The sequence below is a fragment of the Scyliorhinus canicula genome, chromosome 3 (genome assembly GCF_902713615.1).
Source record: "Scyliorhinus canicula chromosome 3, sScyCan1.1, whole genome shotgun sequence".
NCBI classification, from domain to species: Eukaryota; Metazoa; Chordata; class Chondrichthyes; order Carcharhiniformes; family Scyliorhinidae; genus Scyliorhinus; species Scyliorhinus canicula.
Genome location: NC_052148.1, coordinates 50,727,994 through 50,744,791, shown reverse-complemented (window position 1 = coordinate 50,744,791; position 16,798 = coordinate 50,727,994). Strand labels below are relative to the sequence as shown.

The 16,798-nt window shown below is 46.3% G+C and overlaps 1 protein-coding gene across 1 annotated transcript in view; it reads right to left on the bottom strand.

Moving 5' to 3' along the window:
• The window catches only part of dcc (DCC netrin 1 receptor), a 1,518,136-nt gene that overhangs the window by 670,849 nt on the left and 830,489 nt on the right, over positions 1 to 16,798 (bottom strand). The window contains exon 6 of the mRNA XM_038792949.1: positions 2,778 to 2,928. Coding sequence (XP_038648877.1) covers positions 2,778 to 2,928 — 151 coding nt within the window. The remainder of the gene's footprint in view (positions 1 to 2,777; positions 2,929 to 16,798) is intronic.

Genomic DNA, 16,798 nt, shown 5'->3' with positions numbered 1-16,798 from the left:
TGGTGAGGTTGGAAATATGTGAAGCTTTTTTTGATGCATAATTAAGAACTAGTGAAATAAATACGTTTGACAAGACTTCTATAGGAGTAGGGTAATCAACAAGTGGAACAAAGTGGTCAAACAGAGCTTCAGAAAGGGAAGAGACAACATTCTGACATTTGAAACAATGTGAAATAATATATTTAAAAAGAAAGCGAATGACAGGTTGTTATTAAATTGATGGTTGTTATCCTCTACAGGGTAATTAGGAATTGGCAATGACTGGTAGTCTTGTCAGTGATGCCCACGTCCCATAAATTAATAAATAAAGTTGTTTTAATTAGAACAGAGGGAAGATTTAATTGAGAAATATAAAATTCTGAGGGGCTGAAATAGAGTGGATAGGAAGGAGATATATCCATTTGCTGTGAAATCAATAATTAGGCGGCATACGTTTAAAGTAATTGGGAGAGGAATTAGAAGGGATTCTGAAACTCACTGTCTGAAAGGATGATAGAGGCAGAAACCCATTGTCTTTAAAAAACATTTGGGTATTCTCGAGATCTATGGCAACCTACAAGGCAATGGACCAAAAGTTGGATTAGGCTGCCGAGCTCTTTGTTCGGCCAGCAAGACACAATGACCTCTTTCTGAGTGACTGAGTGACCTCTTTCCATACAAAAACTTTCTGTGACTCCAAATGAGTGGAGATGAGTAGAGTGCTCTGAACAAGTTCTTCCGGCTGTTCCTGGATTTGAGCCTGGCAATTACGCTGTGCATTATAATCATGCAAGTACTTTTTAAAATTCTTTCATGGGATGAGTAAGGCCACCATTTGTTGCCCATGCCTCATTGCCCTTGAACTGAGTGGCTTGCTGGGCCATTTCATTGGGAATTAAGACTTTCAGAGGGCAATGAAGTATCAATCGACATTGCTCAGGTTCTGGAATCACATGTGTCCGGCTTCATGAGGAAGAGACCCCTCCGATGCAGAGGAGGGAGGGGATGGAAGAGGTCTTCCTCATTAGCCTGCTCCTGGGAGGACCTCCTTGTAAGCCTGCTCCCAGACCTAGGCAAGGGGGCGGGGTGGCGAGGGAGTAATCTGGCCCCTTCACAGCAGCTATGTTCACAGCTAGGTGGTCCTGGAGAGGGAGCATGCAGTGTCCACTGGTATCCTAAATGCATCCCGCGAACAGTGGGCACCACAGGGGCTGTGATGCATCATCGCCAAGGGGAACGATAATCTGGTTCAATTAATTAAGTATCCTTTCACATTTTTATTTTAATTACAATGCCCCACAAAGGTCTGTCACCATTGCCCACCCTCTCATTTATTAATTTCTGTTTAATTTATTCATTTTCATTTACTAAGTATATAGAACAGATCAGGTCAAGATGGTAGATTTCCTTCCCTAAAGCAATATGAGTTTTTATAAATATCAATGATGGTTTCATGGTCACCATTACTGAAATTAGCTTCACGTTCCAAATGTATTTAATTAAGGGTTGTTCCTGTGCTGTATTTTTCTTTAAATTAGAATTCCACCAACCTCCAGAGTCGGGTGTAAAGCCATGCCTCCAGAGCATGAGTCTGGACCTGTGGATTACTCCTGTGACATTCCCACCTCGGCATCACCATCTCCCCACTTCACGTGCTTTTACAAAATTGTTTTGTTTGCTATTTTAACAGAGGTGTCAAGTCAGCTTAAAATGTGTGAGTTAAGTAACTTGTTTTTCTATGTATGGAGCTGAAGCTAAATTTGCAATGCAGCTAAAGTGATAGCTAATAGGAAATTCCCGTACCCCAGCCTCCCCGAACAGGCGCCGGAATGTGGCAACTAGGGGCTTTTCATAGTAACTTCATTTGAAGCCTACTTGTGACAATAAGCGATTTTCATTTCATTTTTTCATTTTTTTACATTGGAATTTGAATTGTTTTACAATCTATAGAAGATCTCACATTTTGATCAGCGTGAGTCTCACCTACATCGGACCTATCATATAGTTTTGTTCAATACAATTGTTCTAAAAATGGCCTCCGTGGAAATGACTATTCTGCGAACAACTGCAACAGGAATTGGTCTCTGAAACCTCAAGTGATATATTTATCAGATTATTTAACTTGGCTATGCATCATATAAATGTAAGCACCAAATTAATTACAAAGAGGCTGAGAGAGTCATTATCAGCCTTCCGTGTATTACTTGCAGTGACTGTTTCTTGGGATGCTGAATTACAAACAGCCAAATGTTGTAACTGACTGCCCATTGGTCATGTTTTACTTATCAAGTACTCCAAAGCTACAGTAATAGATTTCCACTCTTTATTTTGCAATTGGTCCATTCTGTGTTTTGTACTTATTGTTATTCAAATTGACTTCTGTTATGCTTGTGTGTTGCGTGTGCCTCAAGGGGGTGGGGGGCAGCTGGAGAGAAAAACAGTAACAAGGATAAACGTCTCACACATGTAATCAGGACTGCTGCCAGGAGCACAAAAAAGGGTTTGAGAAATTAGGCTATGAGGATCAATAAGCAAATTAGAAATCTTGAACATTCCTGTTGCATTCTGCAGCAACCCTGGCTCGGATTGGGGAAATAGTACATGGCTGAAGATGAATGTGTATCGATTCGCAAGCTCAACATATCAAAACTGTGAAACATTCTTTGTTGATTGCAGAGAGAATCACTAAAATGCCAAGTATGGGGTGACCATGATTGTATTTCTTTCAGACAGATCTAAACAGTTCTCATCGATTGTTGAGCCAGAGGCCGGGAGAAGCACATAATGGACAGAATTACCTGGTCTGAATGAGCACATCCCCTTTCTTCCATGTGACTGTAGGTGTAGGAGATCCAGAAACACAACATTCCATAACTCCATCTCTTCCTTCCAGGACAGCTGTATTTAGGGGTCGTTGAATGAACACTAATGGTCTGTGTGCACCAGGTTCTTCAAAGCCAAAAGAGGGAATATTTAACATCACAGTGAAGGGTATTGCATGAAAAGATTCAAAACTCTATTCTGAACAGTACACAACTCAGCCCATTCAAAATAATCATATTCATAGGCCGGGATTCTCCTATAAGAATCCGCCCCACGACCGCTGTGAGCGAGGAAGGAGAACTTGACACTCAGCCAAATCTCCCATTCACAGTAGCGGGCCGGAGAATCCCGCTGTCGTGAGCGGATGCAGAATTCCAGCCAAAGAATCATAGAATCCCCACAATGCATTATGAACTAGAATCCCCACAATGCATCAGGAACTGAATTTCACAGGGCTAGGTGGCTGCAGCCTCCTCCTCAACTGAAAGGTTGGGGGAGGGAGAGGAACCCGCCCATCAGAACAATGGCTCCTTCACAGTCATTTAACGGCCATTTAACAGTCAATTGGCAATTAAAGACGAGGGGGTAGATTTTCCGGCCCCGCCTGCCGTGGGAATCGTCGCGGGTGAGGCAGAAAATTAGGAAGACCATTTAAGTTCCATTAACCTCAGGGAGGGGGGGAGAATTTCCACCCTTGGGGTGGACATGACCAGACAGGGAGTCTTGCCTCAGATACCAGTAGCTCGCCAGTCCCTGCAGAGTCAACGGGAGTGGTGGCAGTGTCGGCACTACACTTGGGTGATGAAGAAATGCTCAGCCATGGATTGCGGTTTGGGAACTCTTTGGGGGGGGGGTCTCGAAAAGGGAGGTGGGGGAGGGGGTGTTCTGGAGTTTGAGAGGAAAAAGGGGAGTTCCTCCGATGGACCCAGGGAACCAGTTAAGGTGACTCCCTCCCTGCCCACCATCAGCCCACACAGGAAGACCTGCCAGGATAGCTGCTTGGTATGGGCCTCTCATACCACTGGTTAAATGTCAGCAGTGCTGATATGAGCCCTCAAGTAGGCTTTCATTTCCCAGGTAAAGTCTTCAATTGGCCTATCATGATATAGCTGATTGTCCATGTGGACTTGAATATTAAATATTATATGGCACTCAGATACTGGAAGGTACACTCTGTTACTACATTTGGGGGTCACCTGACCCGGGGATTGACAGTACATGTTAGAGAGTTAGCCAGCATATTGAATAATCTTGTTCTTGGGAGTTAAAGGTGTGAATTGAATGTTCTTCTTTCAGACTGAGATTTGCCATGGACCACTGGCAGGTAGGCTACCTGGCAACGCTGCCATGATTGGTAAAATTGCAAAGGGGACAGGGGAGTGTGCATAGGGAGCGGGGAAACCACCCGTTGGATTTTACGTGCTCCTCCCATCCTTCAAAACAAATGGCAGAGAGTGTAAACTCCAGTCCAATAGTTACATTGCTGTATATTAACTGTATTGACAAGTTTTTGAAAACCATATAAACAGTTTTTACTCAATTACTCATAAATATTAAAAGGTGGCCTACGCGGTCTTCTATTACAAAAAGTTTGCACCCAAAAGACATCTCAGTGCAATGCTGAAGGAATGCTACATTATCAACGGTGCTAGTCTCTGAAAGAAACATTAATCTGAGACCCATCAGCCTGTTCTGGTAACTCAGGTAGATGTTAAGCATCTTACATCTGTTCACAACTTCGCCGATACTCCGCCCTCAACCGGCCAAAAACAGGATAACTATTGGTCTGACATCATCTGTGGAGAGAAGGGAGCTAACGTTTCACGTCTGGATGACTCTTTGACAAGCTCAAATCTTTGACAAAGAACCATCCAGACTCGAAACATTGGCTTCCTTCTTTCTCCACAGATGCTGTCAGACCTGCTGAGATTGCCCAGTATTTTCTGATTTTGATTCAGATTCCAGCATCCGCAGTAATTTGCTTTTATTTAACAGAATAACTGTTATTCATCTCATTGCATTTGTGGGAACTTGTAAAGTGTACAAAGTTTTACAGGTCCGTTTGCCCCAGTCTGAATGCGGTGAGATTACTACGTGGGATAGAAATTGTGTTTGCACCAAGTGTACACCTACAACCACAGTTGTAATCTAAGGCCTGACCCATCAGGTTTCCACTGCACTGATATATCTACCAGGAGATTGGGATCTCGGAGTGGGCGATGTCACTCTTATGTCAGCCACAATTGTTCCAGCAAGGAGGTGTGTCTGAGGGTTGTCATTGGCCTTCCTCAGAAATTCGACTCAAAGGCACGTGAAGCCCAGCAGGACCCACAAAAGGGATCTGCAGGGCCCATTCTGCCCAAGTGAAGGTCACAGTAGATCAGAGTAACCAATCACAGACCAATGATACCGCCTCAAAGATTTTCGCCTGTTCGTTTGGAGCTGTTGTCTGAAACATACTGTTTTGATGGACATAAGAACATAAGAAATAAGAGCAACAGTGAGCCATTCAGGCCGTGGGGCCTCCTCTGATATTCAATAAGATCATGGCTGATCTGATCTTAACTACTTTGCTTCCTGACGCTGGGAGCCTCTATGGGGGGGGGGGGGGGGGGGGGGAGGGTTGGTCCCTTTAGTCAGGGGGTCTCTCTCTGTTGGAGCTCTCCCTATTGCAGTTGGCCCTGGGGGATCCTTTTAGTCAGGGGTCGCTGGGGGACTCACCCGGTTGCATTTGTCCCTGGGGGGTTTCACCTTTTTCAGAGTTCCGTGCGGGTGTCCTCCCCATTACAGAGGTCCCTGGGGGCGGGCATGGGGGTGGGGGGGGGGGTGCAGAGGTGTCTAGTAGAGAAGAGGTGGGCAGGCACTGCATTGTGGGGGGAGAGGGGGGGGGCTCAGATGACTCTTGGGGGCAACTACCCTTTACGACAGAGCCACATTGGTAGCGACCACAAGTGATCCGCGGCCCCGTGATTCCCAGCCCCAGGAACTAGAGAATCACAGAGAGCCAGAGCATAGGGTGCCGGGCCCACTAAATGAATGCAAAAGGGTCATTTGTATTCATTTACATCCCCTAGCCGCTATGGGGTCATGGACCTCATTCACGCCGCCAGTGGGGGTCAAAGCATCACAAACGGGTCCTCACCCAGCATCGATCCTGATTTTCCCCCGACGCCTGATTTTCCATCCCATCGGGAAATGTGATACACACTTCCCAGGATGGAGAATCCCGCCGCAATCATTCCTTAAATAGGGGGACCGAACTGCTCACAGTACTCCAAATGTGGTCTTGCCAGTACCTTGTACAGTTGCAGCAAGACTTCCCTACTCTTGAAATAAGGGACAACATTCCATTAGTTTTCCTGGTTAACTGCTGCACCCGTGTGCTAGCTTTCTGTGTTTTGTGCACACGTGCCTCCAACTCCCTTGGTGTTGGAGCTTTCTGCAGTTTTTCTCCATTTAAATAATACTCTGTCTTTTGTTCTCCCTTCCAAAATGAACAACTTCACATTTTCCTACATTATACTCCATTTGCCAAGTTTTTGCCCACTTACTTAATCTATCAATATCTCTTTGCAAACTGCTTGTATCCCTCTTGCCTTTCTACCTATTTGGTGTCATTTGAAAATTTGGCTGCAGTACATTCACTTCCTTCCTCCAAGTCATTAATATATTGGGATTCTCCAGTCCGCCAGCCGTATGTTTCCTGGTCGCACGCCATTTGCTGGCGGCGGGATTCTATCTTCTCGCTGCTTGTCAATGGGATTTCCCATTGTAACCACCCTACGCTGCCGTGAAATCCATTGGCCGGGTATGATGCCAATGGGAAAATTCAATCATAAAAACCGGAGAATTGTAGCTGTGGTAAACAGTTGCATCCCCAGCACTGATCCCTGTGGAATTCCACAGGTCACCAAACTGAAAAAGAAGCCATTATCCCCACTCGCTGTTTCCTGCCCATTAGCCAATTCTCTATCCATGCCGACATACCACCTCCAACGACATAGGCTCTTACCTTATGACTTAACATTTTGTGAGATGCCTTGTCGAATGCCTTCTGCAGCCCCAAATACAACACATCCACTGGTTTCCCTGTGTCCTCTCTGGCGGAAACTTGCCCGAAAAACTCGGTCAGACACGATTTCCCTTTCATGCTGACTGCTTGATTGGACTATGATTTTCCAAATAAGTTTCTATTACTGCCTTAATAATTGATTCCAACATTTTCCCAACAATGGATGCCAGGATAATCAGCCCATAGTTACCTGCTTTTTGCCTCCCTCCCTTTTGAATATCAGTGTCACATTCCCGTACTGGCCTCCCCGAACAGGCGCCGGAATGTGGTGACTGGGGGCTTTTCACAGTAACTTCATTGAAGCCTACTTGTGACAATAAGTGATTATTATATACGTTGGCAGTTTTCCAATCCTCCGGTACTTCTCCGGAATTCAAGAAAATTACAAACATTGCATCCATATCTTTGCAGCAACGTTGTAAGGATGCTGGGATGCAAGCCATCAGAGCCAGGGGACTTATCTGCCTTTAGCCCCATTAGTTTGTCTAATACTACTCCTCCAGTGATGGTGATGGAATTTAATTCCTCCCCCATATTCTTTAGAATTAATGGGATGTTTGAAGTATCTTCCACCATAAAGACTGATGCAAAATATTTGTTTCACTCCTGTGTCTTGTTCCTCATAACTATCTCCCCAGATTCATTTTCTAAGGGGCCTATGTTCACTTTGACCTCCCTCTTTCTTATTATGTGTTTAAAGAAGCTCTTTTTGTCAGTTTTTATATTCCTCGCTGGTTTGCCCTCATAATTCCTTCCTCTTGATTATCTTTTTCATTGTCTCTTTTTTTAGTTCACCTTTACTGAATTCTGAATTTATCTCGGTCTTTGGGGCTTGAGTTCCAAGCAATATTGCAGTTCTGCCCATTGCATTTCAACAAGCTTGAATGCTCTTGCATGATCCCTACTCTAATATCTTTCATGCTTTAGTTCATTTAAATATGGTGCTCCCCCACAGAAGACCGAGAAGGCTCCTTCATTAAATGTTTTCAAGATATAAATAGATCGTTTTTGAAGAACAAAGGAATAAAGGGTTATGGTGTTCGGATGGGTAAGTGGAGCTGAGTCCTCAAAAGATCAGCCATGATCTAATTGAATGGCGGAGCAGGTTCGAAGGGACAGATGGCCGACTCCTGCTCCTGTTCTTATGTACAATCAAACCCCAATTAAAGAGCAAGGGTCACCATCAAGATGCTTTAGTAAGTTTAAGCCTTTAGAAATATCTGTGACTAATTTTTCAAATCTTGTTTATTTTGTTATTACATATCTTAATCTGAACTGTGGATTTCTGAGGGCTAATATTTCCTACCATTCACTCGAATGGACAAAAATAATCGCCAAATTACCGATGTTATCATTGGGCGACCTGAGAGAGTCTCCAGACTACTTTTACCAACCATTTGATTTCAAAGGTGCATTAAAGGTTACATTCATGTCTGAAGACCAATTTTGATCCACATACAGATGTTTCTAATCCCGATTTATTTGCGCAGGTTTAAATTCTATCCTCACATGAATAAGTAAGGTTCCCACTGCAATGATCCAAACTGATTTTCTGTATTTCTGTCTGCATCATTAATTACTTTGTAATGACATAGCAAAAGTTATATTTAATTGGCTAAACTCACAAGGTATGCTCTACTTCAGGAATCCATATGGCACTGCAATTATTTTAGCTCATGTATAAAAAAGTGTTAATCCTGAAGCATAAGATAATGGATGAAAAAAGCATGGGGCAAATTAGAACATTTTTATGCACCAAATTGCTCTGATCTGGAATGCATTGCCTGGAAGCAAATTTAATAGTAACTTTCATAATAGAGTTGGTTATATACTTATTGAGGAAAATAATCGCTTGGTAGTACAGAAATTGAGTATTGCTGAAAAAAAGAGACATGCAGTTGAAGCTTTTCATCTTGCACTCGCCAAGACAGATTTGCAAGAATAGTAAATCTCAAAGAGCACGACAATTTATACTGCATAAGAAAAGGGTACTCATTTGAAAGTAGTTTTTGGGGTGGCACAATGGCAGAGTGGTTAGCACTGATGCCTCACAGCTGCATGGACACAGGTTCGATTCCGACCTTGGGTGACCTGTATGGAGTTTGCAAATTCTCCCCATATCTGCGTGGGTTTCCTCCGGGTGCTCCGGTTTCCTTCCACAATCCAAAGATGTGCAGGATAGGTGGATTGGACATGCTAACGTGCCCCTTGGTGTCCAAAGAGAAAGGTGGGGTAACTGGGTTATGGAGATGTGGGGGTGGGGGGGGGGGCAATGGACCTGGATCGGGTGCAGTTTCGGAGGGTCGGTCCAAGGGCCTCCTTCTGCACTATAATGATTCTATGGTTCTAGATTGGTCGGGGCAATGACATGGAAAATGCACCAATAAACAGTTAACTGCTAATCTAATTAAAACTAGGCAGGCAGGTCAAGTCTGGACAAGACAGTGCCATGAGGAATGAACCAGGGAATGGCTGCCCCCCAAGAATTTGTTAGGTTCAATGTTCTTCTTGATTGTAAAGAAAAGGATGCTGTATGTGAATATATATATAGCTTCTAGCCTGCATAAGTGTGCAGCATGCGAACCTGACTGATAACCTTAAATTGAGTGTCAGTGTAATTCTTAACACAATCAGAATTGTTTAGCAGGGCGGCACGGTGGTGCAGTGGTTAGCACTGCTGCCTCATAGCGCTGAGGACCCAGATTCAATTTAGCCTCAGGTCACTGTCCGTGTGGAGTTTGCACATTCTCCCCGTGTCTACGTAGGTCTCACCCTCATAACCCAAAGATGTGCAGGATAGGTGGATTGGCCATGCTTACTTGCCCCTTAATTGGGAAGAAAAATGTAAATTAAATTTAAAAATGGTTTAGCAAGTGTTGTCCAATCGTGGAATCACATCTAATGTTGGACTAAGTGTCATTTTAGGTGGATTTGGTGGAATGTCTCCCCCTGCGTTTTTGGTGAGATCCAGACCTGTTTTAGTCATTCCGCCTCCGAATAAAGTGAGTAATGTGAAAATGAAATGAATATCGCTTATTGCCACAATAGGCTTCAAATGAAGTTACTCTGAAAAGCCCCTAGTTGCCACATTCCGGCACCTGTTCGGGGATGCTGGTATGGGAATTGAACCATGCTGCTGGCCTGCCTTGGTCTGCTTTAAAAGCCAGCTCTGTAGCCCTGTGCTAAACCAGCCCCTAGATATGTGGTATATAAATTTCAGTGCTGGTGTGATGCCAGTATGTAGACCATATGACCAAAAGGCTGATGAACTGCATCAAACAGCATGTCCCCGTGTCTGTTTACTTAGTCATTTTTGGGGGCTTGGGAGTTTTTCACCGGTCAATCCAAGACTAAGAAACATTTGTACTGTGGGAACAAAACTTGCTTGCTAGAACAGCTCCTCTGAGGTCAGGGCACTATTTTGAAAAGGTGTCCCGAATACAAAGTGAAGACATGGGCAACTCCCCCAACCCTTGACCCCCCCCCCCCCCACCCCCACCCCCAGAGGGGTCCCCCATCACTAAAAGCTTGCATGAGCTCCTACACCACCCAGGTATGAGGGTGACCCTGCACCACACCATTATTGTGGTCATTGAGGCATTGCTCACCCACCAAATGATCATACCATGCTATGGGGTCACTGAGGGGCCCCTTTAAGGACCACCCTTCACCACCCCCATTCTTCATGGCATTCCTTCATGCATCCTCCATATCCTTCTTTCACACCCCCCCCCCCCCTCTTTCATGGGCTAGGCCCCTTCAGGCCCCACCACTTGGTACTATCAACCTGGTATCCTGGTGCTGCCAACCTGGCACTGGGCACTGCCCTGGTACCCTGGCAAAGTGCCATATTGGCACAGCCCAGGTGCCCAGGTTTCAGGATAATGTAATGGTACCGTCCTGCCATTTTCCCGACTGCCGGGAGGCTCCAATGACCTATGTTTGCAAGCATGGACTGGTTGGGTATGCTCAGTAATTTGCCTGTTCCGAACAGATGAAGGGACCTGCTGTTTGATACGATCCAGTTGCCTTTTGGTCATAGAGCCCACAATCCTGGCATCGCACTGGCACTGACATTCATCGACCACATTACTCACTTGTGTCATAGGCAATATGTCTTTTTGTTTTGACAGCAGTACCCTATTAGTGGAGAATATTATTCACGTTGAATCAGCTAGCTTCACCTCTTATTCACATTTTAGACATGATGTGGAGATGCCGGCGTTGGACTGGGGTGAGCACAGTAAGAAGTCTTACAACACCAGGTTAAAGTCCAACAGGTTTGTTTCAAACACTAGCTTTCGGAGCATTACTCCACCTGAGGAAGGAGCAGTGCTCCGAAAGCTAGTGTTTGAAACAAACATGTTGGACTTTAACCTGGTGTTGTAAGACTTCTTACTGTGCTCACATTTTAGAGACATTTTACCCTTCCAGGGTAATTTGAGGTATACTGGACACTTCTCATGAGCAAAAGTGGCATTAGGGCCATTCATGAGTTTGCGCATAAACATTGAGCAATGATCTAATCAGAATCATAGAACCTTTACAGTGCAGAAAGGGGGCCATTCGGCCCATTTCGTCTGTACTGACTCTCTGAAAGAGTATTTCTGCTCGTTCCACTCCAACTTTCTTATCCCCGTAACCTTGCACATTCATTCTTTTCAGATAGCAATCCAAATTCCCTTTTGAGCACCTCGATCCAAACTTCCTCCATCTTCCTCTCAAGAAGTTTGTTCCCGGCTCCAATCACTTTTGCCCATTACTTCAAATCTGTGCCCTCTAGTTCTTGGTGCTCTCTTGAATGGAAACAGTTTCTCATCTCAATTCTTCACCCCAGAGGGATTTGGATGCTCATTTATTGTGAGTATTCAAGGCTGAGACTGATAATTTTTTGGATTCTTAGGGAATGAAGGGATAAGGGGATCAGGCAAGAAAGTAGATTCAAAGTCTAGGATCACCCAAGATTTTAATAAATGGTGAAGCAGGCTCAATAGGCTATATGGTCTATTCCTACTCCTATTCCTTATGCTACTTAAGTTTTTACGTTTCAAACGTCTTTTGGATAAGTTCCACACTAATAGATATTAATTGAATAAAAAGCTGTGGGCAATCAGGCCCAGCCGAGAGAATGCGCTGAAGTCCATTTGAAGGTTCAGAAACGACATGTGTATTCATTAGAAGAGTTATGTCAGTGTGGGAGAAGTACGGAGTTTTGTGCCTCAGGGTTCAGGAATGGAACCACTAATTGTTTCAATTTACATAAATGCCCTAGCTTTGGAAACTGAATACAAAGTAGTTGAATTAGTAAGTGATACAAAACAAGAAGCAATGCAATAGAATGAGGCAGCTTCGAGCTGGACCACAGATGTACGTGGGTAGAACAGTAGCAGATGACACCGAGTGCAAATGAATGTAAAATGCTGCACAGAGGAAACAAAATAGACAACATATTTATTCCACGGTCATCAACCTCAATTGTTCATTCTGTTTTCCTCCCCACAGATGCTGCGTTGGCTGCTCAGCATTTAAACTGGCCAATACCCCAGACTTATCTCACTTCAGGATCCATTGGGCCTTCTCCTTTGGACTGCTTGCAGTCACGGCAGAGCCCAATACTGAGCTCTTGGCACTGCTGAGCCTGCAGGCCAGTTGGGCTGGTCAGTAGTTACCGAGGGAAGACCTTCCTCCTCAGTGAGGGGCGGACGTCCTACTGTGAGTCAGTTTAACCTGCCCACAGTGCATCATGGATGCGTCCAGGCTTGTACAGAGTGAGTCGTCTTCCAGCCAACTTTCCTGCAGGGGGTTGGAGATTGTGGGGGGAGGCAAACAGAAAAATGCAGCCTATGGGCTGATAAGCTTGGAAAGAAGGTGTTTGAGGAACAATCTTAGTGAGGTATGTTTACCAGAACATTACTTCAAACTTTGGGTTTATAACTATCGAACATAGCATCAAACTGGAGGAAGGTACTTTAGTGCAGATATCATGAAACTTATGGTCAACATGCGGAATAAGTACCCAGATATCATGAAACTATGCTATTTAAAGAATGATCAATATGTGGAATAAGCGTCCAGATAAATATTGCAGGAAATATTTCTGGAATTATTTGTTAAATGATTGCACACTACATTCTTAGGATCTGTAGGTATCTCGGGATCTCAGTTAGGTTACTGGGGAGATTGGCCAGAATTCTCCAGTGGTTGCGATTGCTTGTTCCACTGGCAGCACACCCTAGCCAATGGGTTTTGCAGCGTCCTAGAGTGGTTACAATGCAAAATCTGACTGACAAGCGGTGGGAAGATCGAATCTCGCCAGCAGCGAACAACGGGTTGACGAGAAACAAGTGGCTGGAGGATCAGAGAATCCCGCCCCCTGCTTTCCATTGGTTTTCCCATAATTCTAAGGACAATGGAGAAAACCTCAGTATACGAGCTGACAACTTTCAGTTATCTGTTACCCTACTTTATACTCAAAGTTTTCACTCAGAAGCAGCCAGTAGTATTTAATTTGTGTAACATTCTCTTGTGGTATTATAATTCTCACAAAATAATGAAGGGATTCCCTTTTTTTGATGTCAATTGGCAGCATTTATAATCTCACAGTGAAGGAAGATGTACATGCAGGAACAGGGGGAACGGTTCACACAAAAAATGACTAATTTTGGGCCGGATTGGGGGACTGTTTTGCGTCGGCTTTAGTGGCGAGATCGAGGTCTGTATTCACCCAACATTTCATGCAAATAAAATGTGCTCCCATATGAAACTCAACGTTCATGGCTCGCTCGCCATCAAATTTTCCAAACTCGCACCTCAGTTGCACGCCACTAACCTTAGCTGTGTGCCACTAACAAGGGGGAGCTGCTTTCAAACGCTCCAACACCACTCACTGCTAGTCAACACACAGGTTTGGCAGCCTATAGACCCGGCTCTTTGCTTTGGCGATGCCACCCTGGCCAGGCTTCTCGACACAATGGGTGAGAGATGGTGCACCCTGTTCCCCCCCAAGGGATCGGAGAACCAGCTGAAGGGTCAGCAATGCCGCCTGGGAGGTAATGGCAGCTGCAGTGAGTGCGTGCCGCTTAACGGCACACACTCACTAGAGATGACAAACAATCTCCAATGAACTGCAAGGGTACGTTGCCACTCTGCCACGCTTCAATTTTCCGAACCCTCCCCATTCCACTGGCTGGTAACACGCACCCTCCCAACATCCAATATTAAATCTTATTTCTCAGAACCCCCAGCACCCGCCAGTACAACCGCTAATTAACCACACGTGATGCCCACGCATGCCACCTGCTACGACCCATCACAATGTCCTCTCTTTGTCGCCGCAGGAGAAGATATCCCATAAAGAGAGGGAAAAGGTGAAGATGGAAGGGGATTCAGATGCCAGAGATCCAAGTCCCCACTCCCGAAGAGAAAAGGGCACTGGAAATCGCGGGGTTGCTGAGGAGACAGCAGTGACTGACAGCAAGGTCAGCCTGTGCCAGAGAAGTGAGGATCCGCTGCCTCTTCATCCAAATGACCTGTCTCAAGTGAGTTGTTGATGCCCCACAAAATTATCCTGCCCTTTCACTGACCACATGTCCATTGCCTTGCAGGATAAGGCCGGGCTAACCTGAGCCATGCACCGCCACCAGCCCCCCCCTCCCCCCCGTCCCATGACTCAAGAGAACACATCGGAGAAGAGCTCCGAGGAGATCACTAGCGATGCATCACAGCTGGATCCCAGGACTTAGCTGAGTCCCAGCCTGATGTCGAGCCTCTGGAAGGTGTTTCCAGAGCTGAGATGATAGGACCTGACAGCAGTGACAATCAAGAGGAGGTGCCATTGACATTCCAACAACTGCAATTCCTCTGATTGGAGGAGTCACAAAGTCTTCAGGCAGAGGAGGTGGTGTCAGCATTGCATGGCACCCAGGCCAACATTGCTAGGATGGTGACCGCAGTGGAAAACTTGGAGCACAACATCTATGCCTTGACTGGTGGTGTCCAAGGCATGGCTCAGTCTGACCACGTCTGAGGACATCGACAACATGTCCCAGTTGCTGAATAACATGACCTAGTTGCAGGTAGACATTGCTGCAGGACACCAGAGCATCATCCAGTCACTGAGGACCATCACTGAGGGCATCGACATTATGCTGCAGATAATGGGGAACCTTCAGGACTGGCAGTGCCAGATGACTCAGAGGCTTCTGGAACTCACTCCAGAAGTCCATCCGATGGAGTCAACCAGGGCCTATTATACATGTTCAACTGTGGGTTGACACTATGCTGACTTGACTGGAGACCTAGTACTAGCCTAACCAGACTTACTAGCTACCGCATGGTGTTTGCACTGGCTGGCTCACGAACTCTGACTGTCTCAGTGACTGGGTCCAGAGAACGCGGGAAACCTAGTGCCCTCTAGCTTTATAGTGGTAGTGTCCTGTCTGGTGATTGGCTGCTCTTCTGTGTGTTTACTGGTCATCCTGTGTGTCAATCACTGCCTGTCACTGACAGCCACTTGGTCATGTGCTGTGGGGAGGGAGTTGTGGGGTCTTCCCAACTAGCATGCAAACTAAGGATTGCGCATCAATGTTGTGGCCAGGACATGAGTCAGTGAACTTTGAGAGGCAGCTGCAGAGGATGTGCTGGAGCCCATCCTGGAGCCAGCCACCAAGGAGACTAAGCTCACTCCAGGACTTCCAGATCAACAGACCCCGATGCAGACTCCATCATAAGGATGAGTGTGAGTGCGCTGTTGGCAGAAAGACAGAAGTCAGAGTTCCTGAGGAGCACAGCAGGGAGTAATCCAAATTCCCCCCAATCCAACAAACAATCACCACAAGCTGCTGCCAACTGCCTCAACCCCTCTCTGCTGATCACTTCAACTACCTGTCCTGAGCTGATTCTCTGCAGCAAACCACCATTCCTCACTCTCCCAACAGGCCCAAGGCCTGATCTCAAACCATGTTAAGGCTCATTCTGGAATTTCTAAATTGTAATCTCTAATTATGGGGTTGATTAGTTGAGTGGCAGTGGCATTGTGGTATTATCGCTAGACTAGTAATTCTGAGACCCAGTATCATGCTCTGCAAACCTTGGGCGCGATTCTCCGCAAATGCGGAGAGTCGTAAAGGCTGCCGTGAAACCGGCCGTGTTTCACGGCAGCCTCCGCGCCCCCTCCCGGGACCCGATTCACCCCCCCCCCGGTCGGGGATTGCATCGCGGCCCCGGGAAGAATGGCAGCGCGGGCTTAGCGAACGTTCGCTAAACCCGGCCGCCAGGACTCACGGCGGCTGATGCGCACGATGACGTCAGCCGCGCATGCGCGGGTTGGACGGCTCCAACCCGCGCATGCGCGGATGACGTCATTGCGCATATGCGTCAAACCCGCGCATGCGCGGTCCGTCATGCCCCTCAGCCGCCCCGCGGACTGATCCTGCGGGGTGGCGGAGGGACAAAGAGTGCGCGGGAATCGGACCCGCTGCCCGCGGTCGGTGCCCACCGATCGCGGGCCCATGCCACCCTTGGCACGGCCGTGGTGCGGCCGTGCCAATCGGTGGCATGGTTGTGCAGAACGGCACTTTGCGGCCATTTTCGCGAACTGTGATAGCAGGTGTGTTTAAATTCGTGAAAACGGCCGTAAAGGCCTGGGAAATCGGCCCATCGGATAGGGGAGAATCGCTGCTCGCCGTAAAAAAACGGCGAGCAGCGATTCGTGTTGTGGGGCGGCCGTGGGGGGGGGGGGGGGGGAAATAGCGGGAGGTCGGGAAAAATGTCGGGAAGGCCCTCCCGCTATTCTCCGACCCGTCGTGGGGGGCGGAGAATCGCACCCCTTGGGTTTGAATCCTGTGATGAAAATCTGGAATTAAAAAGGTAATCAGGAAACCATTGTCGATTGTTGTTAAAAACCCATCTTGTTCAGTAATGTCC